The sequence below is a fragment of the Carcharodon carcharias genome, chromosome 6, assembly GCF_017639515.1.
Source record: "Carcharodon carcharias isolate sCarCar2 chromosome 6, sCarCar2.pri, whole genome shotgun sequence".
Classification (NCBI taxonomy): domain Eukaryota; kingdom Metazoa; phylum Chordata; class Chondrichthyes; order Lamniformes; family Lamnidae; genus Carcharodon; species Carcharodon carcharias.
In genome coordinates this window covers 191,988,921-192,014,135 of record NC_054472.1, presented here as the reverse complement: position 1 = coordinate 192,014,135, position 25,215 = coordinate 191,988,921, and the positions used below count along the sequence as shown (strand labels likewise).

Genomic DNA, 25,215 nt, shown 5'->3' with positions numbered 1-25,215 from the left:
CATTGACTCCAGTTTTGCCAGGGCTCCTTGATGCCACACTCAGTCAAATGCTGCCTTGATGTGAAGGGCAGTCACTCTTACCTCACCTCGGGAGTTTGGCTCTTTTGTCCATGTTTGAACCAAGGCTGTAATGAGGTCAGGAGCTGAGTGGCCCTGGCAGAACCCAAACTGGGCATCAGTGAGCAGGTTATTGCTAAGCAAGTGCCGCTTGATAGCACTATTGATGACCCCTTCCATCACTTTACTGATGATCGAGAGTAGACTGATGGGGTGGGAATTGTCAGGGCTGGATTTGTTCTGCTTTTTGTATACAGGACATACCTGGGCAATTTTCCACATAGCCGGGTAGATGCCAGTGTTGTAGCTGTACTGGAACAGCTTGGCTAGGGGCGCGGCAAGTTCTGGAGCACAAGTCTTCAGTACTATTGTAACAACATTCACAAGAATGATTCCAGGGATGAAGAACTATAGCTGGGGATAAGATTGGAGAGGTTGGGATAGTTTTCCTTGGAGAAAAGAAGGCTGAGAGGAGACTTGATAGAGGTATTCAAGATCCTGAGGGGTATGGACAGGGTAAATAGTGGGAAACTGTTCCCAGTCAAGAGAACATCAAAAACTAGAGGGCACAGATTCAAAATAATGGGCAAAAGGAGTAAATGTGATGTGAGCAAAACCTTTCTCACCCAGAGGGTGGTTGGAGTCTGGAACAAACTTCCTGAGAGGGTGGTGGAGGCAGGTTTGCTCGAGGTATACAAAAGGAAATTGGATTTCTACCTGAAAAGAGAGAATGAGCAAGGTTACAGGGATAAGGCAGGGGAGTGGGACTAGGTAGAATGCTGGGTAGAATTTCAGTGAGCCAGTGCTGACTCGATGGGCTGAATGGCCTCCTTCTGCACTGTTCAGGTGCTGTAATTCTGTGATTCTATTCCACTCTAACACTAACTTCATCTCACACTGGAAATGCTGTTATTGGAATAACTGGTCAGATTGAAGGGAATGTGACTTGGGGATTTCTTGTACTCTCCTTCCGAGATCACAGGCAGGGCTTCAGCTGTATCAACGCTGGAAGTAAATTGTGAATTTCCAACATTTACAGCTATAGTGGCTACCGGAAAATATCTTCAGCACTTTTACTCTCATCTTCCATCTTTTTCTCACACTCTGAGTACAACTCTTGATCGTCCTGCTTAATAACATCAACTTCTGTTTCCATGTCCATCAGATGCTCCTTCCAGGATTTCCAGGCTCCTTTAGATCCATGTCAATCCCTGGTGCACAGCTGTGACCTGGATCTTTACCACAACCTGGAGCATTGCTGTTTCCGGCAGTTCCTGAATGTCATCCGGGTGTGTCTGACTTTCCCACAGGTAATAGCACTTTGTCTGGAAATGGGGCCATTTAAATGGTTAGTGGTTACCATGGCAATGGTAACATTGAAATGTGTGACTCTGAGATGATGAACTTTGCCACTGAAAGGGTTAACTTTCAAATCACACAAACTTCCTTAAAATCAACTTCCATTCCAAAAAGCCTATCCTATAATGTTCCTCGGTGCTTAATTTCACAAAGGAAATGTAAACGAGAATTCTATCCCGCTCTTATCATCACCTTTTCTGTTGTGTAGTGCACTGACTAACACATACTCAGCTGGAGAAAGCCATTAATGAACAAGGGGAAACCAGTAAAACGTGGGAAATGACTGGTACTGGTCCAAACTGGAGTTCTATTTTAAGGTGTACAAGATCAGTTCCCAAGTTTTACTGGTATTTCTTTGTACCTCCCCAACAGGGGGAAGTAGAGAGGACAATGGAACAATATACTTGGCTACTACAGTATACTACACCAGGTTCATTTGTTAATGGAAAGAATTGAAAGACAGGGAAATGATGTTAAATCTACATTGAACCTTCATTAAACCACACAGAGTTATTGTGCACAGCTTTGACCTCTCATTTCTTATCACGAGCTACATGTGATTTTGATGTCACTGCTTTCTGACTCATGTCATTGGTAGTGGTTTGTTACACTTCACTCAGGGAGTCTGAGTTCCATGTTGTAGTCTGAAGCTATCGATAGCGATGGTAGAGGCTCCATGTTCTCTCCATCACATGACTGATCAGGAATCTCTCTCACTCTTACCACCTGTCACTGGCATGTGTTGGAAGGATTAGCAGGTTTATACACGACCTGTTTGGCTTTTTACAACAATGTATTATAGTTTCACGGTCAGCATTGCTGAGACTAGTTTATATTCCAGATTTATTAATTGAATTTAAATTCCACCAGCTGCCGTGGTGGGACTTGAACCCGTGTCCGCAGAGCAATAGCCTGGGTCTCTGGATTACTAGCCCAGTGACATTAACACTACGTACCATCTCCCCTTATATTGATGGCCATTGGTTCTCTCCCACAACAAGCAGTCAATGCTGGGGTCCAAGGTCGAGAATCTTTTGCTCGATGAGGTTATTCAGGGAGATGCAGCCTGGGTGAATGGGGTATTTAGGAAACAGATCAGCCATGGTCTCATTGAATGGCAGAGCTGGCTGCCTCCTGTTCCTGTATAACAAGTTTGAGGGGCTGAATGGCCTCCTCTTGTTCCTGCGTAACAGGCTCAAAGGGCTGAATGGCCTCCTCCTGTTCCTGTCCTTGTATAACACAACTAATGGGAGATGGGATCTGTCAGTGAGGGAGAAAGGAACAGAAAGGCTGTCAGTCAGGTTAGATCAGAGAGTGGGGGAGGAGGTCACATGGCAGCAAAACACTGGTCTAGAACAGATGGGCTGAATGGCCCTTTTCCATGCTAATAGTAAGTACCAAATGATGTCTTCACCAGTAATCTTAATCTCTAAATACAGCACAGGGTTAGATACAGAGTAAAGCCCCCTCTACACTGTCCCCATCAAACACTCCCAGCACAGGTACAGCACGGGGTTAGATACAGAGTAAAGCTCCCTCTACACTGTCCCCATCAAACACTCCCAGGACAGGTACAGCACGGGGTTAGATACAGAGTAAAGCTCCCTCTACACTGTCCCCATCAAACACTCCCAGGACAGGTACAGCACGGGGTTAGATACAGAGTAAAGCTCTCTCTACACTGTCCCCATCAAACACTCCCAGGACAGGTACAGCACGGGGTTAGATACAGAATAAATCTCCCTCTACACCGTCCCCATCAAACACTCCCAGGACAGGTACAGCACGGGGTTAGATACAGAGTAAATCTCCCTCTACACTGTCCCCATCAAACACTCCCAGGACAGGTACAGCACGGGGTTAGATACAGAGTAAATCTCCCTCTATACTGTCCCAATCAAACACTCCCAGGACAGGTACAGCACGGGGTTAGATACACAGTAAAGCTCCCTCTACACTGTCCCATCAAACACTCCCAGGACAGGTACAGCATGGGGTTAGATACAGAGTAAATCTCCCGCTACACCGTCCCCATCAAACACTCCCAGGACAGGTACAGCACGGGGTTAGATACAGAGTAAAGCTCCCTCTACACTGTCCCCATCAAACACTCCCAGGACAGGTACAGCACGGGGTTAGATACAGAGTAAATCTCCCTCTACACTGTCCCATCAAACATTCCCAGGACAGGTACAGCACGGGGTTAGATACAGAGTAAAGCTTCCTCTACACTGTCCCATCAAACACTCCCAGGACAAGTACAGCACGGGGTTAGAGAGAGAGTAAATCTCCCTCTACACTGTCCCCATCAAACACTCCCAGGACAGGTACAGCACGGGGTTAGATACAGAGTAAAGCTTCCTCTACACTGTCTCCATCAAACACTCCCAGGACAGGTACAGCACGGGGTTAGATACAGAGTAAAGCTCCCTCTACACTGTCCCCATCAAACATTCCCAGGACAGGTACAGCACGGGGTTAGATACAGAGTAAATCTCCCTCTACACTGTCCCCATCAAACACTCCCAGGACAGGTACAGCACGGGGTTAGATACAGAGTAAATCTCCCTCTACACTGTCCCCATCAAACACTCCCAGGACAGGTACAGCACAGGGTTAGATACAGAGTAAAGCTTCCTCTACACTGTCCCCATCAAACACACCCAGGACAGGTACAGCACGGGGTTAGATACAGAGTGAAGCTCCCTCTACACTGTCCCCATCAAACACTCCCAGGACAGGTACAGCACGGGGTTAGATACAGAGTAAAGCTCGCTCTACACTGTCCCCATCAAACACTCCCAGGACAGGTACAGCACGGGGTTAGATACAGAGTAAATCTCCCTCTACACTGTCCCCATTAAACACTCCCAGGACAGGTACAGCACGGGGTTAGATACAGAGTAAATCTCCCTCTACACTGTCCCCATCAAACACTCCCAGGACAGGTACAGCACGGTATTAGATACAGAGTAAATCTCCCTCTACACTGTCCCCATCAAACACTCCCAGGACAGGTACAGCACGGGGTTAGATACAGAGTAAAGCTCCCTCTACACTGTCCCCATCAAACACTCCCAGGACAGGTACAGCACGGGGTTAGATACACAGTAAAGCTCCCTCTACACTGTCCCCATCAAACACTCCCAGGACAGGTACAGCACGGGGTTAGATACAGAGTAAAGCTCCCTCTACACTATCCCTGCTACTGATATGTATAAACATCTCCTGCACCAGGTGCCACTCTCCCATTGTTCACACCCTCTGGCCTTTCTGGATCGATTGACTAATTCATATTAATTTGTTGCATGTTAAAGGGAGATTTGTTCCCACTCTCCTTAAATTATTGATGAAGTGCATCAGTTGTTGTTTGTTATCCTTTCAGACATGTTAAAGAGGCAGATTCTGAGGCTGAGGTTGAGGTTGACTTGACCCCAGGACTGGAATAAAGCAGCTTTTCCATTGATCCATGTTGGGGTAATCGGGGGTTGATCAGATTTGAGTGATTTGGGGGAAATCGGGAGTGATCAGTGTAACACCTGATTGGAAAGTGATTGGGTTAGAGAGCAATTGGACAATTTCTTAATTAGCACTTGTGAGGCCTCTATTTAATGCTCTGAGCTAACACTGTGTTCTCTCAATTTGGACTTAGTGAGAGGGTTTTTTTTTTGCTTCTGGGCAGGTAAAGGTGAAAGTGTGGTTTTTGTTACTAGTTATTTGAACATGGTGAGTGAGCCAGTGAAGAAAAAATCTCCCAAAGCTGCTAATGGGGAGAAGAAGCCTTCGAAACGCCGGCTGAAAAGGAAGGAGAGTTATTCTGTTTATATCTACAAAGTCCTCAAACAGGTAACAGCAGCTGTTAATACTCTGGACTTTCCTCTTCTGTCCTAAAGCCTACAATAAACAAAGCCCTTTCTGGCTGCTAGCTTTTTTGTTCTTTCCAGGGCTGTGGTCAGTGTTTGTTGCCCATCCCTAATTGCCCTTGAACTGGGTGCCTTGCTGGGCTATTTCAGAGGGTAGTTAAGAGTCAGCTACATTGCTGTGGGTCTGGAGTCACATGTAGGCCAGACCAGGTAAGAATGGCACATTTCCTTCCCTAAAGGACATTAGTGAGCCAGATTTTTTTATAATAATAGCTTTATGGTCGCCATTACTGAAAACTGGCTTTATATTCCAGATTTTTCCATTTAAATTCCACTAGCTGCTGTGGTGGGATTTGAACCTGTGCCCACCCCCCCGCCCCCAGAACATTAGCCTGGGTTTCTGCATTAAAGCAACGTTACCACTATTGTTTCCCCAGATGTTTTGCCTCTTGTTCAGTGAATCCTCTCTAGTCCTTTTATGTATCCTCCCATTGAGTTTTCAACAATGGTTTTCTCTGAAACACTCTCTCTCAGCCCTGCCTCTCTGTATCGCCTCATTTGTCCTTTTTTTTGTTTAATATCTTGTTTCCTTGTATTGTGTCCAGAGCTGATTTTCTACATAAATGTTACTGTAAATGCAGGAGTTCTGACATCAGTCCCTTCCTTTAGAAAGAAGAGTCCTGTGTATTGAAATGGTGGCAGTGACATTTTATGTAATGCAGAAAGATACTTTTATGTAGTGGGAGGGTTAATTTGCATTCCCCTTGGTGTTCTTCCAAGTAAACATTTTTCACCCCCTCCCCAACCCTGCTACCCTTCCACAATGCACAGTAGTAGTGGTGTGTACCATCTACAAGATGCACTGTAGCAACTCACCAAGGCTCCTTCAACAGCACCTTCCAAACCCATGACCACTACCATCTAGAAGGACAAGGGCAGCAGATAGATGGGAACACCACTGCCTGGAAGTTCCCCTTCAAGTCACTCACCATGCTGACTTGGAAATATATCACAGTTCCTTCACTGTCGCTGGGTCAAAATCCTGGATCTCCCTTCCTAACAGCACTGTGGGTGTACCTACACCACATGGACTGCAGCGGTTCAAGAAGGCAGCTCACCACCACTTTCTCAAGGGCAATTAGGGATGGGCAATAATAATCCCGTTATGCTCTAGCCTTTAACCCTCCTACTGCATTCAAGTATCCTTAGTCACTGGCACCATTTTTAATACACAGGACTCTCCTTTCTAAAGGAGGAACTGGTGTCAGAATCCTGCATTGATAGGGGAAATTAAACTATCTCAAGACATCAAACCAGGAGAACAAGTGAGGAGGTAAACAGGCAGGGTTTAAGGGGGACTTCAAAGAGAAGATGCTAATTGAAAGCTATGAAATGTATTAAAGTCAAAGGCACCTGACTAGTCTATGCTAGACTGAAATAGACTGCATGTGCTACAGTCTGTATTTCAATCTACACAAACTACCCTGCTTGTTCCAGTGGTACACTCATCATTTGAGGAAGCTGGATGGATACCTAGGAAATAATAATAATAATAAAGCTGCAGGGCTATGGAGGCTAGGAAATAATAATAATAAAGCTGCAGGGCTATGGAGGCTAGGAAATAATAATAATAAAGCTGCAGGGCTATGGAGGCTGAGTGTGGACATGAACTGGATTGTTCGTCAGAGGGATGGCAGGGACTTGATGGGCTGAATGGTTTCCTGTGCTGTAAATGACTCCATGACTTTAGTGGTAACCTACATTGTACTTCATTTTTCTATATTTCTAGCACATTGTCTGGATGCATCTTTCAGTCACATCTTTACCCAGAAGGACAGGTGATGACTAAAGGCCTTTAGGGGGTATGGGAGGGACAAGTGGATCAAGGAGTTGGCACTGAGCCCAGAAGGCTGAGTGACAGTGAGATGAAGGGATTAATTTGGATACTCCTAGAGAGCAGAAAATGTCTAACAGCATTTTCAAACAACTTGCTGAGAAGATTGGGAGCAATCACTTTGAGATGAGTTTTTAAGGACTAGGGTTGAACAGAATTCTCCAGCTTGGCTCCAGGTAGCTAAAGGTACTGTGGCCATTGCAGGGGGGGGACTCTGAGTGCTGGGGTTGTGGGGTTGGAGTGGGTTTGAGACGTGAAATGTGAATGAGGCCAGGAAGGGTTTTGAAAACCAGATGAGAATTTCATGTTGGAGTTGGTTTGGGGTTTGAGTTCTGATCTCTCTCTCTCTCTCTCTCTCTCTGCAGGTCCACCCGGATACAGGTATCTCCAGCAAAGCCATGAGCATCATGAACTCCTTTGTGAACGATGTGTTTGAACGGATCGCTACAGAAGCTTCACGACTGACTCAGTACAACAAGCGGAGCACCATCACCAGCCGGGAAGTGCAGACTGCAGTCCGACTGTTGCTTCCTGGGGAGCTGGCAAAACATGCAGTCTCTGAGGGGACCAAAGCTGTCACCAAATATACCAGTGCAAAATAGCTGGAGGGAAGGTGCCCCCTGGATGATTGTGGGGAAACTGTTCAACAATAAAGTTTAACTTTTTCTGGAAACACATGAGGAGAGTCTCTGGAGGTGAGGGGGTTGGGAGAAGCCAGGTTATTGAGGTGTAGTGGGTATGTCTAGAAGAATCTAGATCTGCTCAAATTGTACTACAGTGTGAGAATTTGAATTCTGCTTAAATGAAGTGACCCAACAGTCACTTGGTAATAATGTGGGTGCTGCTGTTGCTGAAGCTGCTTCATCTTTTACTCATCAGGACAGACACTAGAATATACCAAATTTCAAACAATCTCCATTTATACTACAGGTGAAAAGCATGTTGACTGGTTATAAGTCAACTGCATTCTCCATGGTAACGCCAGCTAATTCTTGCACTTGTCCTGTCAAGTGCAAGACGAAAAACTTGTTTCCATAATGATCATGAAAATGTTAGATTGTGATTAAAAGGCAAATGTCCTCTAAGAAATCTGCCCTTTGCCTGGTCTCAACCCACATGACTCCAGTCCCACCCCAGCAATGGCTCTGAGGTGGCTGAGAAAGATACTGTCTGCTGTGGTTCATGAAGACTCTCCTCCATCTCTGTGGATGTGTGGGCCTGAATTGACCCACCTCAGCCTGAACTGTTTCTTCTGAGTGTTCCAGGTTTCCTCATCTAAGGTTTTATATTCAATCTGAAGTTGATCTGGAAACACAATCACTATTGGCTCTTATCAGTAGCACAACCAGAATCTAGCAGTTTTCCATTCAAGCCCCCCTTGATTTTGAGCTTAATTTCCCAGAGGCATTGTGTAGCTCTGCAGGAGTGCTGCACTGGTGACTGTCATTCAGATAAATGAAGCCCTGTCTAACTGTGCAGAAGTTAAAGCTTCTAGTACTCAACAAAGCATTTGGTGAATAATTTTACTTAGATCTTGCTGTGCTCAAATTGGCTGCTACATCTGGCTACAAAATTGTAATACATCAGAAGTGTGTTCTGTTTGAGCTTATTTACTATTTAGACTTGCTGATTTAGTTAAGCCTGTGTGTGAACTTGGAGCTAGTAGCATGGAGTAGACACTTTAAAGCATTGAATAAACCTGTTACACATAGAAATGGCTCCACATTATATAAGAAATACACAACAGTTAAGTATCTTTAAGCCATGAAACTGATGCATTTCATTTGACTAAAGACTAAAATCCATTAGTCTTAATCTGGCAATTCTGAAACTGCCGATATTTAGGTCCAGACCAGTCTGTTCTCTAATTGTTTCTCTACAAACTAGAGCAAGTGAAAAGGAAGGGAAGCTCCTAAGCATCACTGCTTCAATGACCTCCCCTCTATCATAAAGTCAGAAGTGGGAATGTTCAACACTGTTCCTAACTACCCTGATACTGAAGCTCTGTCCAAATGGCAGCAACATCCAGGTTTGGGCTGATGATTGGCAAGTAACATTATGCCACAAGTGCCAGGCAATGACCATCTCTAAGAGAATCCAACTAACTCCTCTTGACATTATCATCCCGTGCGGGACTAACATCCTTACGGGTGGGTTTGCTAGTGCTGTTGGGAGGAGTAAAACAAGTTAGAGCTGAACTAAGTTTCAAGGGAGTAAGGTAAGGCTGGATAGCCTCTACCTGTAATACTCCTGGCATTAAAGTAAAATGGGTGAGGATTGACATGTGGAATTGTGTTATAGTAGTCGTCACAGAAGTGGTTGAAGGAGGAGCAGGATTAGCATCTCAACATTCCGGGATATAGAATCTTCAGGTGAGACTGGGGAAGGGGTAAAAGAGGTGTTGCATTACTAGTTAAGGAGTCAGTTACTGCAGTAAGGAGAGATGATATTTTGGAAGGGGCATCGAATGAAGCTTTGTGGGTAGAGTTTAGGAATAAAAAAGGGGCAGCCACATTGTTAGGTGCTTATTATAGAACCCCGGATTTCCCCAGTGGTAAACTGAGGAGCAAATATGTGTACAATTTGTGGAGGTGTGTATAAAAAAAAAAAACAATAACAATAGGGTAATTATATGAGGTGATTTCAACTTTCCCAACATTAATTGGGATAGACAGTGTTAAGGGCTTGGATGGAGTGGATTTCTTAATGTGTACAGGAGAACTTTTTAGGTCAATAAGTAGAGGGTCCAACAAGGGACGGTACATTGCTGGACCTAATTCTGGGCAATGAAGCTGGACAGGTGGCTGAGGTGGTGTTGGGGGAGCATTTTAGTGATAGTGACCACAACATGGTACAGTTTAAGCTTGTTATGGACAAAGAAATCGACAAGTTGCAAAAAAACTGTTTTGGATTGGGGGAGAGTGGATTTTAGTAAAATAAGGCAGGATCTGGCCAAGGTAGACTGGGAACAGTTACTTGTGGGGAAATCTACAGAGGAGCAGTGGGGGGCATTTAAAAAGGAAATGGGGAGGGTACAGGCTCAACATGTTCCCTCTAGGGCGATAGGAAGGAGTAACAAGCCCAGAGAATCATGGATGACCAGAGATCAGCAGGTTACGATGAGAAGGAAAAGAGAGGCTTTTAGCATGTACAAGGGTAGCAAATCAGCAGAGGCATTAGTGGAGTACAGACAGTGTGGAGTGGAGCTTAAGAAAGCAATTAGGAGAGCAAAAAGGGGATATGAGAAAGCTCTGGCTGGTAAAAGTAGGGAAAATCCCAAGATATTCTGTAAGTATATCAATGGAAAGAGGATACCCAGGGAAAGAGTAGGGCCCATAAAGGACCAAGGGGGTAATCTATGGGTGGAGCCAGAGGACATCGCTAGTGTTGAATGGATACTTCACATCCGTCTTCACCCAAGAGAATGACTATGAAGGTATCGAACTCTGAGAGAGACTGCGAGGTTCTCAAACAAATTGATATAGGGAGAGACAAGGTATTGGAGGTGTTGACAGGCTTAAAAGTGACAAATCTCCAGGTCCGGATGATTTGTGTCCCAGCCTGCTGAGGGAGGCAAGGGAGGAGATCGCAGGGGCTCTGACCCAAATTTTTAATTCCTCTCTGGCCACGTGGGAGGTGTCAGATGACTGGAGAACAGCTAATGTGGTTCCGCTATTTAAGAAGGGTTGTAGAGATAAGCCAGGGAACTACAGGCCAGTGAGTATCACGTCAGTGGTAGGGAAACAATTGGAAAAAATTCTGAAGGAGAGAATCTCTCTCCACTTGGAGAGGCAAGGTTTGATCAGGGATAGTCAGCATGGCTTTGTCAGAGGGAGGTCATGCCTAACAAATTTGATTGAATTTTTTTGAGGAGATGACCAGGTGTGTAGATGAGGGTAGTACAGTTGATGTAGTTTATATGGATTTCAGCAAAGCCTTTGACAAAGTCCCACATGGGAGACTTATAAAGAAGGCAAATGCACATGGGATACAGGGTAATTTGATAAGGCGGATTCAAAATTGGCTTAGTTGTAGGAGACAGAGGGTGATGACAGAAGGATGCTTTAGTGACTGGAAGCCAGTGTCCAGTGGTGTACCACAGGGATCTGTGCTGGGTCCCCTATTATTTGTCATTTATATAAACGACATAGATGACTATGTGGGGGGTAGGATTAGTAACTTTGCGGATGACAGATTGGCTGGGTGGTTAACAGTGAGGTTGAGTGTCTTGGGCTACAGGAAGATATAGACTGGGTGGTCAAATGGGCAGATAAGTGGCAGATGGAATTTAACCCTGAAAAGTGTGAGGTGATACACTTTGGAAGGAGTAATTTGACAAGGAAGTATTCAATGAACGGCATGACACTAGGAAGTTCTGAGGAACAAAGGGACCTTGGAGTGTGTGTCCATAGATCTCTGAAGGCGGAGGGGCATGTTAGTGGGGTGGTGAAAAAGACATATGGGACACTTGTCTTTATCAATTGAGGCATAGATTACAAAAGTGGGGAGGTCATGTTGGAGTTGTATAGAACCTTGGTGAGGCCACAGCTGGAGTACTGTGTGCAGTTCTGGTCGCCACATTATAGGAAGGATGTGATTGCACTGGAGGGGGTGCAGAGGAGATTCACCAGGATGTTGCCTGGGATGAAACATTTAAATTATGAAGAGAGGTTGGATAGACTTGGGTTGTTTTCGTTGGAGCAGAGAAGACTGAAGGGCGACCTGATTGAGGTGTACAAGATTATGAGGGGCATGGACAGGGTGGATAGGGAGCAGCTGTTCCCCTTAGTTGAAGGGTCATCACGAGGGGACATAAGTTCAAGGTGAGGGGCAGGAGGTTTAGGGGGGATGTGAGGAAAAACTTTTTTACCCAGAGGGTGGTGATGGTCTGGAATGTGCTGCCTGGGAGGGTGGTGGAGGCAGGTTGCCTCACATCCTTTAAAAAGTACCTGGATGAGCACTTGGCACATCATAACATTCAAGGCTGTGGGCTAAGTGCTGGTAAATGGGATTAGGTAGGTAGGTCAGGTGTTTCTCACGTGTCAGTGCAGACTCGATGGGCCGAAGGGCCTCTTCTGCACTGAGATTCTGTGACCACTCCACCCTGTTCCTTTTCACCAATGAGCTGTCACCAGCTTTGGCACATGTGATTGGTCACTGGAATAGGAAGAAGCCATCCATTTAGTTCAGCCCTGAGAACCTGTTCTGCCATTCAATTAGATCATTGTTGCTCTGTATCTTAACCCTCACCTACCCGCCTTGGTTCCACAAACCCTTCATCCCTTGCCCAACAAAAATCTCTTAATTTCAGTCCTGAATGAGCCCACCTCCAGCCTGAACAGCTGTTTGGGTGAAAGTTCCAGGTGCTCTGGGAGCTTCCTGACTCTAGATCACACCCCCCACACCCCAACCCTGAACAGGGACATGGGATTAATAGGTGAGACCCTTCAGAGAGACGGCATAGGTGTGATGGGCTGAATGATCTTCCTGCATTGTAAGATGGATGCTTGATGGGGTTGAAACTGGTGTGGGGCTACTTTCAGAGAGGTTCTCTGGTGAATCCTGTGCCTGTGGGGGGAACACCAGGGCAATGGGTCTATTGTGAAGTTTGCTTGAAGATTAACTGAGGTTTTACAGCAGATTGCTCCCAAATAAATTTCCACCAGGGGTCAGTGCTGGTCCAAGCCATTGACCAGGAATGTTAATCGAATCTAGTTCAGGGACAAAGTCCTGAATCTATTGGGCTGGAATCGGTGGTGGTTTTGTGCTGCAGATTGGGGACTAAGAGGGGCAAATTTTGGGGTGGCAACTGGCAGATGCCAGACCCAAAGTATGTCCACATCAACCCCCCCACTCCCACTGTCCCAGTAGCTGTGTTTCTTGCTGAGAGTGTGTATATCATGAGAATAATGTTTTCCTGCATTAACATCAAGTTTTCTAACAGCGAATCTTGTCTTGTGCCAAATGGTGAGCTGCAGTGATCTCCTTTTGGACTCCTTTGGATGGATGATGAACACTCCTGTGCTTTCTGTAATTAACACTAGCATTATCAGAACAAGTGGCATATCTCCACTGACCTCTACCACGCAGAGGCTGAGCGTCAACTCGCAGACACTTCCTCCTACCTCTCCCTGGACCATGACCCCACCACTGAACATCAAGCCACTGTTTCCAGGACTGTCACTGACCTCATCTCCTCTGGGGATCTCCCTCCCACAGCTTCCAACCTGATAGTTGCCCAACCTCGGACGGCCCGCTTCTATCTCCTACCCAAAATCCACAAACAGAACTGCCCCGGTAGACCGATCGTCTCAGCTTGCTCCTGCCCCACAGAACTCATTTCTCGTTATCTTGACTCCCTTCTCTCTCCCCTTGTCCAGTCCCTTCCCACCTACATCCGTGATTCCTCTGACACCTTACGTCACATCAACAATTTCCAGTTCCCTGGCCCCTACCGCTTCCTCTTCACCATGGACGTCCAATCCCTCTACACCTCCATCCCCCACCAGGATGGTCTGAGGGCCCTTAGCTTCTTCCTCGAACAGAGGCCCGAACAATCCCCATCCACCACTACTCTCCTCCGTCTGGCTGAACTTGTTCTCACGCTGAACAATTTCTCCTTCAACTCCTCTCACTTCCTCCAAATAAAAGGTGTGGCTATGGGTACCCGCATGGGCCCCAGCTATGCCTGTCTCTTTATGGGGTATGTGGAACATTCCTTGTTGCAGTCCTACTCCGGCCCCCTTCCACAACTCTTTCTCCGGTACATCGATGATTACTTTGGTGCCGCTTCATGCTCTCGTCAGGACTTGGAAAAATTTATTAATTTTGCTTCCAATCTCCACCCCTCCATCATTTTCACGTGGTCCATCTCTGACACTTCCCTTCCCTTCCTTGACCTCTCTGTCTCAATCTCTGGTGATAGACTGTCCACCAATATCCATTACAAACCCACCGACACCCACAGCTATCTCGACTACAGCTCCTCACACCCCACTTCCTGTAAGGACTCCATCCCATTCTCTCAGTTCCTTCGCCTCCGTCGCATCTGTTCCGATGATGCTACATTCAAAAACAGTTCCTCTGACATGTCCTCCTTCTTCCTTAACCGAGGTTTTCCACCCACGGTCGTTGACAGGGCCCTCAACCGTGTCCGGCCCATCTCCCGCGCATCCGCCCTCACTCCTTCTCCTCCCTCCCAGAAACATGATAAGGTCCCCCTTGTCCTCACTTATCACCTCACCAGCCTCCGCATTCAAAGGATCATCCTCCGCCATTTCCGCCAACTCCAGCATGATGCCACTACCAAACACATCTTCCCTTCACCCCCCTTATCGGCATTCCGTAGGGATCGCTCCCTCCGGGACACCCTGGTCCACTCCTCCATTACCCCCTACTCCTCAACCCCCTCCTATGGCACAACCCCTTGCCCACGCAAAAGATGCAACACCTGCCCCTTCACTTCCTCTCTCCTCACCGTCCAAGGACTCAAACACTCCTTTCAAGTGAAGCAGCATTTCACTTGCATTTTCCCCAACTTAGTCTACTGCATTCGTTGCTCCCAATGTGGTCTCCTCTACATTGGAGAGACCAAACGTAAACTGGGCGACCGCTTTGCAGAACACCTGCGGTCTGTCCGCAAGAATGACCCAAACCTCCCTGTCGCTTGCCATTTTAACACTCCACCCTGCTCTCTTGCCCACATGTCTGTCCTTGGCTTGCTGCATTGTTCCAGTGAAGCCCAACGCAAACTGGAGGAACAACACCTCATCTTCCGACTAGGGACTTTACAGCCTTCCGGACTGAATATTGAATTCAACAACTTTAGGTCGTGAGTCCCCTCCCCCATCCCCACCCCCTTTCTGTTTCCCCCCCCTTTTTTTTTCCCAATAAATTATAAAGATTTTCCTTTTCCCACCTATTTCCATTATATAAAATAAAAAAAAAACCCACTAGAGCTATACCTTGAGTGCCCTACCATCCATTCTTAATTAGCACATTCGTTTAGATAATATCACCAACTTTAACTTTAACACCTATGTGTTCTATTGTACTATTGTTGTTGACATCTTTTGATGATCTGCTTCTATCACTGCTTGTTTGTCGCTACAACCACACCAACCCCCTCCACCTCTCTGTCTCTCTATCTCTCCGCCCCCCACACACACACCTTAAACCAGCTTATATTTCAGCTCTTTCCTGGACTCGAACTCAAGTTCTGTCGAAGGGTCATGAGGACTTGAAACGTCAACTCTTTTCTTCTCCGCCGATGCTGCCAGACCTGCTGAGTTTTTCCAGGTAATTCTGTTTTTGTTTTGGATTTCCAGCATCCGCAGTTTTTTTGTTTTTTTCTTTGGCATATCTCCTAGCTGACATCAAAGATGGTAATTAAGTCTCCTGTCACTATAGAAATCCAACCATAAATGCTGCTTTCCCTTCATTAAAATATCTCAAAACTAAGGGGTAACACTTAGAGAAGGTGAAGAAAACTGCTCACAGTAACCAATGAAAGATATCCTGGTATTGAAGGCAGTCCAGAGAAGGTTCACTAGGTTGATCCTGGGTATGGAGGGATTTTCATATGAGGAGAGTTTGAGTAGGTTGGGCCTGTACTCATTGAAGTTTAGAAGAATGAGAGGCGACCTTATTGAAACATATAAGATTCTTAGGGGTTTGACAGGGAAGATGCTGAGAGGCTGTTTCCCCTTGTGGGAGAGGCTAGGACCAGAGGGCATAATCTCAAAGAGGGCACCCATTTAAAACAGAAATAAGGAGGAATTGCTTCTCTCAGAGGGTAGTCAATCTGTGGAATTCTTTACCACAGAGAGTTGTAGAGGCTGGGTCATTAAACATATTCAAGGCTGACATAGACAGATTCTTAATCAGTGAGGGAATCAAGGATTATGGGGAAAAGGCAGGAAAGTGGAGTTGAGGATTTGGATCAGCTGTGATCTCATTGAATGGCAAAGCAGACTCTGGGCTGAATGGCCTACTCCTGCTCCTACATCTTATGGTCTTACATCCTTGTTTGAGAAATCATTGCCAAAGGGAGGAGGAGATTGCTTTAATGTAATGAGTGATTCTACAGAATATGGCACTCAGTTTTTTCCATCTTTGTTTTCCCACATGTCAGGAGGAGTCACTGGAGATTTCCTTTTGTTTTTCAATCATTCACGGCATGTGGGTTTTGTTGGCTGGGTCAGCATTTATTGCCCATCCCTAATTACCCTTGAGAAGGTGGTGGTGAGCTGCCTTCTTGAACCGCCGCAGTCCATGTGGTGTAGGTACACCCACAGTGCTGTTAGGAAGGGAGTTCCAGGATTTTGACCCAGCGACAGTGAAGGAACTGTGATATATTTCCAAGTCAGGATGGTGAGTGACTTGGAGGGGAACTTCCAGGTGGTGGTGTTCCCATCTAGCTGCTGCCCTTGACCTTCTAGATGGTGGTGGTCGTGCATTTGGAAGGTGCTGTTTAAGGAGCCTTGGGGAATTCCTGCGGTGCATCTTGTAGATGGTACACACACTGCTGCTACTGTGCGTCGGTGGGGGAGGGAGTGAATGTTTGTGGATGTTGTGTCAATGAAGTGGGCTGCTTTGTCCTGGATGGTTTTGTGGGAGCTGCACTGATCCAGGCAAGTGACCCCTTAAACAGTTTTAAAAATGACTTTTGATTCTCCCACAAGAGGAAACTCCCTCCCCACATCTACCCTGTCAAGACCCCTCAGATCTTAAGTTTCAATCAAGTTGCCTCTTACTCTTCTAAATTCCAGTGGATACAAGCCTGACCTGTCCAACCTTTCCTCATACCGTTCCAGTTATAAGTCCAGTAAACCTTCTCTGAACTGTTTCTAATGCATTTACGTCTTTCTTTAAATAAGGAGACCAGTACTGTACACAGTACTCCAGATAATGTCTCACCAGTGCCCTGTACAACTGAAGTATAACCTCCCTACTTTGGTATTCAATTGCCCTCACAATAAATGATAACTTTCTATAGTTTTCCTGATTACCTGCTGTACTTGCACACTAACCTTTTGTGATTCATGCACTAGGACACCCAGATCCCTCTGAATCTCAGAGCTCTGCAATCTCTCACCATTTAGATAATTTTTTTTTGTTCTTCCTGCCAGTGAATGATTTTACATTTTCACACAAGGCATTCCATTTACCAGATCTTCGCCCAATCAACATTTCTATGTCCCTTTGTAGGCTCTTTTATGCTGCACTCATATACCTGTAATACTGGTGCCGCCTCATTGCAGAGCAGAGTTTGCATTGTTCAGGAGCAGTCACTGTCGCTGAGACAGCCAGGCAATACTTTAAATAAAGCTCAAAGCTCTCGACCTCCGGAGGTTCCCAGCATCACAGATGCCAGTCTCCAGCCAATTCGATTCACTCCACGTGATATCAAGAAACGGCTGAAGGCACTGGATACTGCAAAGACTATGGGTCCTGACAATATTCCGGCAACAGTACTTAAGGCTTGTGCTCCAGAACTCGCCGTGCCTCTAGCCAAGCTGTTCCAGTACAGCTACAACACTGGCATCTACCCAGCTATGTGGAAAATTGCCCAGATATGTCCTGTACACAAAAAGAACAAATCCAACCCAGCCAATTACCGCCCCATCAGTCTACTCTCAATCATCAGTAAAGTGATAAAGTGTAGTTGACAGTGCTATCAAGCAGCACTTACTCAGCAATAACCTGCTCACTGATGCCCAGTTTGGGATCTGCCAGGGGCACTCAGCTCCTGACCTCATTACAGTCTTGGTTGAAACATGGACAACAGAGCTGAACTCCCGAGGTGAGAGTGACTGCCCTTGACATCAAGGCAGCATTTGGCAGAGTGTGGCATCAAGGAGCCCCAGCAAAACTGGGGATCAACAATGGGAATCAAGGAAAACTCTGGGCATGCCCCAGGTTGCTTTGGTGCGCTGAGTCCTAGGGAATTGATGACAAATGTCCTTTGGGCAAGGAAATCTGCCATCCTTACCCGGTCTGGCCTACATGTGACTCCAGACCCACAGCAATGTGGTTGACTCTTAACTGCCTTCTGAACAAGGTCAGTTAGGGATGGGCAATAAATGCTGGCCTAGCCAGCGACACCCACATCCCATGAATGAAAGAAACTGACTGAAGATGTTTGGACACTGCTCACATCAGTGGAATGCAGGATGGGGAGAGTTGGGTTAGTTTAGGATTGATGCAGGGCAATAGGGAGAGCATGGGACAGTGGGATTAGTTTAGGATTGATACAGGGCAATGGGGAGATCATGGGACAGTGGGATTAGTTTAGGATTGATACAGGGCAATGGGAAGATCATGGGACGGTGGGATTAGTTTAGGATTGATACAGGGCAATGGGAAGATCATGGGACAGTGGGATTAGTTTAGGATTGATACAGGGCAATGGGGAGATCATGGGACAGTGGGATTAGTTTAGGATTGATACAGGGCAATGGGGAGATCATGGGACAGTGGGATTAGTTTAGGATTGATACAGGGCAATGGGGAGATCATGGGACAGTGGGATTCATTTGGGAATGTTTTGGGCTAAGGGGAGAGTGTGGGACATTGGGATTCATTTGGGAATGTTTTGGGCTAAGGGGAGAGTGTGGGACATTGGGATTAGTTTAGGATTGATACAGGGCAATGGGGAGATCATGGGACAGTGGGATTAGTTTAGGATTGATACAGGGCAATGGGAAGATCATGGGACAGTGGGATTAGTTTAGGATTGATACAGTGCAATGGGGAGATCATGGGACAGTGGGATTAGTTTAGGATTGATACAGGGCAATGGGGAGATCATGGGACAGTGGGATTAGTTTAGGATTGATACAGGGCAATGGGGTGATCATGGGACAGTGGGATTAGTTTAGGATTGATACAGGGCAATGGGGAGATCATGGGACAGTGGGATTCATTTGGGAATGTTTTGGGCTAAGGGGAGAGTGTGGGACATTGGGATTCATTTGGGAATGTTTTGGGCTAAGGGGAGAGTGTGGGACATTGGGATTAGTTTGGGATTGATACAGGGATAAAGGGAGAGAGCAGTTCAGTGGGGTTAGTTGAAAATTAACCATGTAATGATGCAAACTGTCATTTAATGTGCAAATAATTTGGAAGCTGAGTGGTGCAGGAAGAGGTGTAAGTACCAATGTAGAGTGAGATTCCTCCCTCCAGTATGATCTGTCTGACCGTTCCACCCCTCAGTGGGTTCTGCTAGTTCTCATTAACACAGGCTCTGGTTCCTGTGTCCCTTATAAATCCCTCAGCATTCAATGCGGAGTGAGATTCCAGCTAACATCACCATTTGGTTGCTATGGGCAACAAACCACCAGGAGCTCCATGAGCTGTGACCATCTGAAGCTGCAATTGGGAAATCCCTGCTCAGAAGTCAAATCAAATTTCTTCTGATCGGCGAGAATCCTCACAGCGCAAAGATACTGATGCACAATGCACTCTCTCTGGCTCACACCTGTGCACAGACAGACAGACAGACAGACACAGACAGACAGGAGTTTTAAATAAGTTATATGTGTGTTTGAGTGTGTTAGGAATAAGGCCAACCAGTCTCTGGACCCCTAGCAACAGAGACAGAGAAACAACTGTTTTTGAGTTCAGTTGGGAACAGGAGCTAGGAGAAGCTGGACAGGAGGGAGCTGCATGAAGCAGGTTTCCCCAAAGCTGCAGGAAGCAGAGTTAAAGCAAAATAGGCTTACAAGAAGCCAGAAGATCCAAGGGGACAGCCGAAGGTCTGTAACCCTTTACTATGGGCATGTGAAGCATTGGCCTTCTGTTGGCATAGCTGAGCATTTGTGTATGGAAGGCAGAGTGTGAATGCACACGGTGATCCAGGAGAGAGGAGCATCGGAAGGAGAGTTCAAAACTCTGGGAGCGGACACTTGTGGAAGGCACCTGGAAAAGCGTCGATTGACAGAAGATTCCAAAACGAGTTCTTAGAGTGGAGATTGGAGAGACAGAGTCACTTTGTAACAAGCGTCTGGGGGGACTCAATGAGAGATCCATCTGATTCGGGTGGCATCTGTCACTCGGTTTCAGAGTGTGGTGTGTCTGGCCACAGGTCATCTATTGGTTTACATGGACTGTGTACACTGGAGTCTAAGATAGCTTTTGGAACTTGTGTTATCCTTACAAATCTCTATATAATCTGTAAATGTACAGTTGTGGGTGAAGGAGTATTATAATACTCCTTTTCTTGTTGAATAAATGTTTTATTCTTTCATTAACAGTACAGCAGCTGACTCCCTTCACAGAATCACAGTGCAGAAGAGGCCCTTCGGCCCATCGAGTCTGCACCTACACATGAGAAACACCTGACCTACCTACCTAATCCCATTTGCCAGCACTTGGCCCATCACCTTGATTAATGAACCAGATAGGTTTTTGTGACATTAGATTCTTAATTCCAGATTTTTATTGAATTCAAATTCCACCATCTGCTGTGGGATTTGAATCCAGGTACCCAGAGCATTACCCTGGGTCTCTGGTCCAGTGACAATACCACTACTCCATCACCTCCCCACAAGATTCAGTAGCCACTCTCTGTTTAAACTAGATTGTCAGGGGGTGGGAACCTGAGGGCAAATTGAGAACATGGAACAGGAGATGGAGAATTAGGAGTGACTCTGAAAGACGTAAGTTTAAAAGGTGTATAGCACAGGAATTTGGCAGTGTGAACAAGGATATATGTAAATGTAAGGAGCAGAGTAAATAAAGCTGAGCTGAGAGTGCAGACATACACATGGCAACGTGATATCATTGCTATAACAGAAACTTGGCTTGAGGAGGGGCAAAATGGCAGCTCAACATCCCTGGATATAGAGTTTTCAGGCAGGATAGAGAGGGGGATAAAAAGGTGGGCGGTGTAGCATTATTGGTTAAAGAATCAATTAAAGCTGTGAGGAGGGATGATCTACTAAATGAGATGATATAGGTTGAACTCAGAAATAGAAAAGGGGCAGTCACACTGCTAGGAGTGTACGATAAACCCCCCAAATAGTGGAAGGGAGTTTGAGATCTGCCTACTCGTTTGCTGAGTGGTTGAATTCCCCAACTATTACAGCCCTAATTTCAACTGGGATATGAACAGTGAGAAGGACACAGTGGGAACAATTTTTGAACTGCATTCAAGAGAACTTTTTCAGCAAACATGTATCAAGAAGGGGAACAATTCTGGGTTTAGGAAATGAATCTGGGCCAATGGATGAAGTAGCAGTCGGGAACCATTTTGGAGATAGTGACCATAACTTTGTTAGATTTAGTGTCCCTATGGAAAAGGACAAAGAACAGGAGTGAAAGTTCTACATTGAGGGAAGAGATGAGCTGATGAGAGTGGATTGGATACAGCTATTGGAAAGAAAAACTGTCCAATCAGTGGGAGGCATTCAAAGGCGAGATTCTACAGGCAGAGTGTAGACATGTCCCCACAAAGAAAAGGGCTTGTACTGCCAAATCTAGAGCCCCCGGTTATCCAGAAACATACAGGGTAAGATAAAGCAGAAAAAGAAAGCTTATGACAGTCACAAAAGACATAATACTGTAGAGAGAAGAGGAATATAGAAGGTATAGGGGTGAAGTAAAAATGGAAATTAGGAAAGCAAAGAGAGGATACGAGAAAAATATTGGCAGGTAAAATCAAAGAAAACCTAAGGATGTTTTACCTGCACATTAAGAGCAAGAGAATAACCAAGCAAAAGGTCAGGCCTGTCAGAGATGTACATGGTAACTTGTGGATTGATGCAGAAGATGTGGGCAGGGATCTCAATGAGTACTTTGTCTCTGTCTTCACTAAGGAGAGGGAGGATGCAGACATTCTAGTTAAAGAGCAGAAATGTGAAATATTAAATACAATAAGCTCAGTGAGAGGGGAAGTACTGGAGGGACTGACATCCTTGAAGGTGGATAAATCACCAGGGCCGGATGGATTGTATCCCAGGTTGTTGAAAGAAGCCAAAGAGGAAACAGTAGATGCTCTGAGGATCATTTTCCAATTCTCACTAGTTACAGGTGAAGTCCCAGAGGATCAGAGGCCTGTGAACATTGTACCATTATTTCAAAAGGATGCGAGGGATAGGCCAGAAAGAGGCTGGTCAGTCTGACTTGGGTGGTGGGCAAATTATTGGAAACAATTCTGAGAGGCAGGATAAACTGTCACTCAGAAAGACAGGGGTTGATCAGGGACAGTCAGCACGGTTTGGTTAGGGAAAGATTGTGCCTTACTAATTTAATAGAATATTTTGAGGAAGTAACTAGGAGGATTGATGAGGGTAATGCAGTGGATGTTATCTACATGGATTTTAGTAAAGCATTTGACAAGGTCCCACATGGCAGACTGGTCAGGAAAGTGAGATCCCATGGGATACAAGGGAAGGTGGCAGGTTGGATCTAAAATTGGCTCAGTGACAGGAAACAAAGGGCAATGGTCGATGGATGTTTTTGTGAATGGAAAGCTGTTTCCAGTGATGTTCCACAGGGCTCAGTGTAGGGACCCCTGCTGTTTGTTGTATATATTAATGATTTGGACTTAAGTGTGAGAGGCATGATTGGGAAATTTGCATATGACACAAAAATTGGCTGCGTAGTTGATAGTGAAGAGGATAGCTATCGATTCCAGAATGATATCAAAGGTTTGGTTGAGTGGGTGGAGAAGTACTAAATGAAATTTAACCTGGAAAAGTGGGAGGTGATGCATTTGGGGAGAACAAACAAAGGAAGAGAAAACTCAATAAACGCAAAGTTATTGAGAGGGGTTGAGGAAGTGAGAGATCTTGGAGTGTATTGAGTGCATGTCCACAGGTCCCTGAAGGTAGCAGGATAGGTGGATAATGTGGTGAAGAAAGCAAATGGAATGCTTTCCTTCACTGGGCAAGGTATTGAATATAAAAGCAGGGGTGTAATGATGGAACTGTATAAAACAATGGTTAGGCCACAGCTGGAATCTTGTGTACAGTTCTGGTCACCACATTACAGGAAGGACAGAATTGCTCTGGGAAGAGACAGAGGAGATTTACAAGAATGTTGCCAGGGCTGGAAAATTGCAGCTATGAGGGTGGGATAAAAAGGGTCAGCAGCATTCTCCCTGTGAGGAATGAGGATTTTGGAGATAGTTTGCGGCTGGTTGCTTATTGGTATTTGGCAGATTCATCTCTGTTCAGAGCTTCGTTCTTAGTATTTCTCAGGCTTCATTTCAGGCTCATTGGTGTCTCCAAGGCCCCCGGAGGATTCAGACCGTGTGGACCCTTCCAGGTATCAGACAGCCTCCTCTTACCCTGGGAATGGGAATTGTGGTCTCCGCTGGAGGCACCTCCTCTGAGGAGGAAGAGAGGGACAGGAGGGAGAGGAGGCCGGGGGTCCCAATGCAGCTTCCAGGGGAAGCTATCACTGCTTGTTTGTCCTTACATCCACACCCCCCCCTCCACCTCTCTGTCTCTCTATCTCTCCGCCCCCCACACACACACCTTAAACCAGCTTATATTTCAACTCTTTCTTGGACTCGAACTCAAGTTCTGTCGAAGGGTCATGAGGACTCGAAACGTCAACTCTTTTCTTCTCCGCCGATGCTGCCAGACCTGCTGAGTTTTTCCAGGTAATTCTGTTTTTGTTTTTGTTTTGGATTTCCAGCATCCGCAGTTTTTTTGTTTTTATTCCAGGGGAGGGACCTGTGGGAGGAGAGACGCAGGCACAGGGGGCGCAGGGCCAGCAGGTAGTCCAAGGTGGAAGGGGCCACAGAAGACGCCACTATCCTGCTGCCAGGCTTCACAGGTGGCGATGCATCTACCTCAATATGTCCGAGGTTCAATGCTGAAGGAGGCTCTGCCTCTCCAGGGAGACAGTGACCTCCATCTGTCAGGGGATCGGGCCTGAGATCAGCTCCGACTGTGTGGGTGGACAGCCCATGTCAGTGGCTCTGAGGGTCACAGTGACCCTCAACTTCTATCCCTCCGGCTCTTTCCAGGGCTCAGTGGGGGAATCTGTGTGGAGTCTCCTAATCAGCTGTCCACAGTTGTGTCAAGCTGGTGACAGATGCTCTGTCCAGGCGGGTACTGATTTTTATTCTTTACCGTACAGATAAGGCCAGCCAGGCTGAGCAAGCCAGAGGCTCTGCCACGATTGCTGGCTTCCCCCGCGTCCAGTGTGCAATAGACTGTACACATGTGGCCATCAAGGCGCCAGCGGGTGAGCCCGGTGCCTTCGTCAACAGGAAGGGCTTCCACTCCATGAACGTGCAGATAGTGTGTGACCACAGGATGCTGATTCTACAAGTCTGTGCAAGGTACCCAGGCAGCTCCCACGACCCCTACATCCTCAGACACTCCCAGGTGCCGGGGCTCTTCAGTGCTCCAGCCCGGCTGGATGGGTGGCTGCTGGGTGACAAGGGCTATCCCCTCAGAAGCTGCTCATGATGTCTCTCCCCCATCCAAGAACAGAAGCTGGGCAGCGGGACAATAGGAGCCTCCACAAGGGCGGTGGTGGAGGGAACCATCGGTCTTCTCAAGATACACTTCCGATGCCTGGACCATTCAGGGGGAAACACTACAATACCCCCCAGAGTGGGTGTCACTGACAGTGGTCACATGCTGTGCTCTCCACAATCTGGCACTGGCAAGGGGGGGACTCACTGTAGGAAGAGGATCTTGAGGCAGCTCCACAGGCCACAGAGGATGAATCTGGTAGTGAGTCAGAAGAGGAGCAGAGTGAGGGGAATACTGAGGGTGTGGAGGCAGAGCTCAGTAACCTCCAGGGAGGCAGGGACACCAGGGACACCTTGATCCAACACTCCTTCAGCTCAGGCTGCCAAAGATCAGCTTCCCCCTCAGGCCAGGGCTGCTGCCTCCATCCTGGGTGTCTGAAATGTCCCTGTCGTGTGAACCCAAAGTCCACTCAGTGCTCACTGTGTAATAACGTACCCAGCCCCTCACGTCCAGCGTTACATCCTGGTGTACCCTGCACCTACAAAGCAAGTGTCACAGAATCACTGAATCACAGAGCAGAAGAGGCCCTTCGGCCCATCGAGTC

The 25,215-nt window shown here is 46.5% G+C and overlaps 1 protein-coding gene across 1 annotated transcript; it reads left to right on the top strand.

The window, feature by feature from the left end:
- The first annotated feature begins 1,286 nt into the window (after positions 1-1,286).
- zgc:92591 lies at positions 1,287-7,851 on the top strand. Its single transcript, XM_041190589.1, has 3 exons — positions 1,287-1,367; positions 5,130-5,262; positions 7,539-7,851. Exons 2-3 carry the CDS (start codon positions 5,140-5,142, stop codon positions 7,773-7,775), a joined length of 360 nt encoding a protein of 119 aa, XP_041046523.1. The 5' UTR covers positions 1,287-1,367; positions 5,130-5,139; the 3' UTR covers positions 7,776-7,851.
- Positions 7,852-25,215: the final 17,364 nt, after the last annotated feature.

Bases quoted from the DNA above. Each gene is read 5' to 3' on its own strand.
- zgc:92591 (XM_041190589.1), top strand. From the start codon at position 5,140: ATGGTGAGTGAGCCAGTGAAGAAAAAATCTCCCAAAGCTGCTAATGGG. The intron at 5,263-7,538 runs GTAACAGCAGCT...CTCTCTCTGCAG, and splicing joins TCTACAAAGTCCTCAAACAG to GTCCACCCGGATACAGGTAT.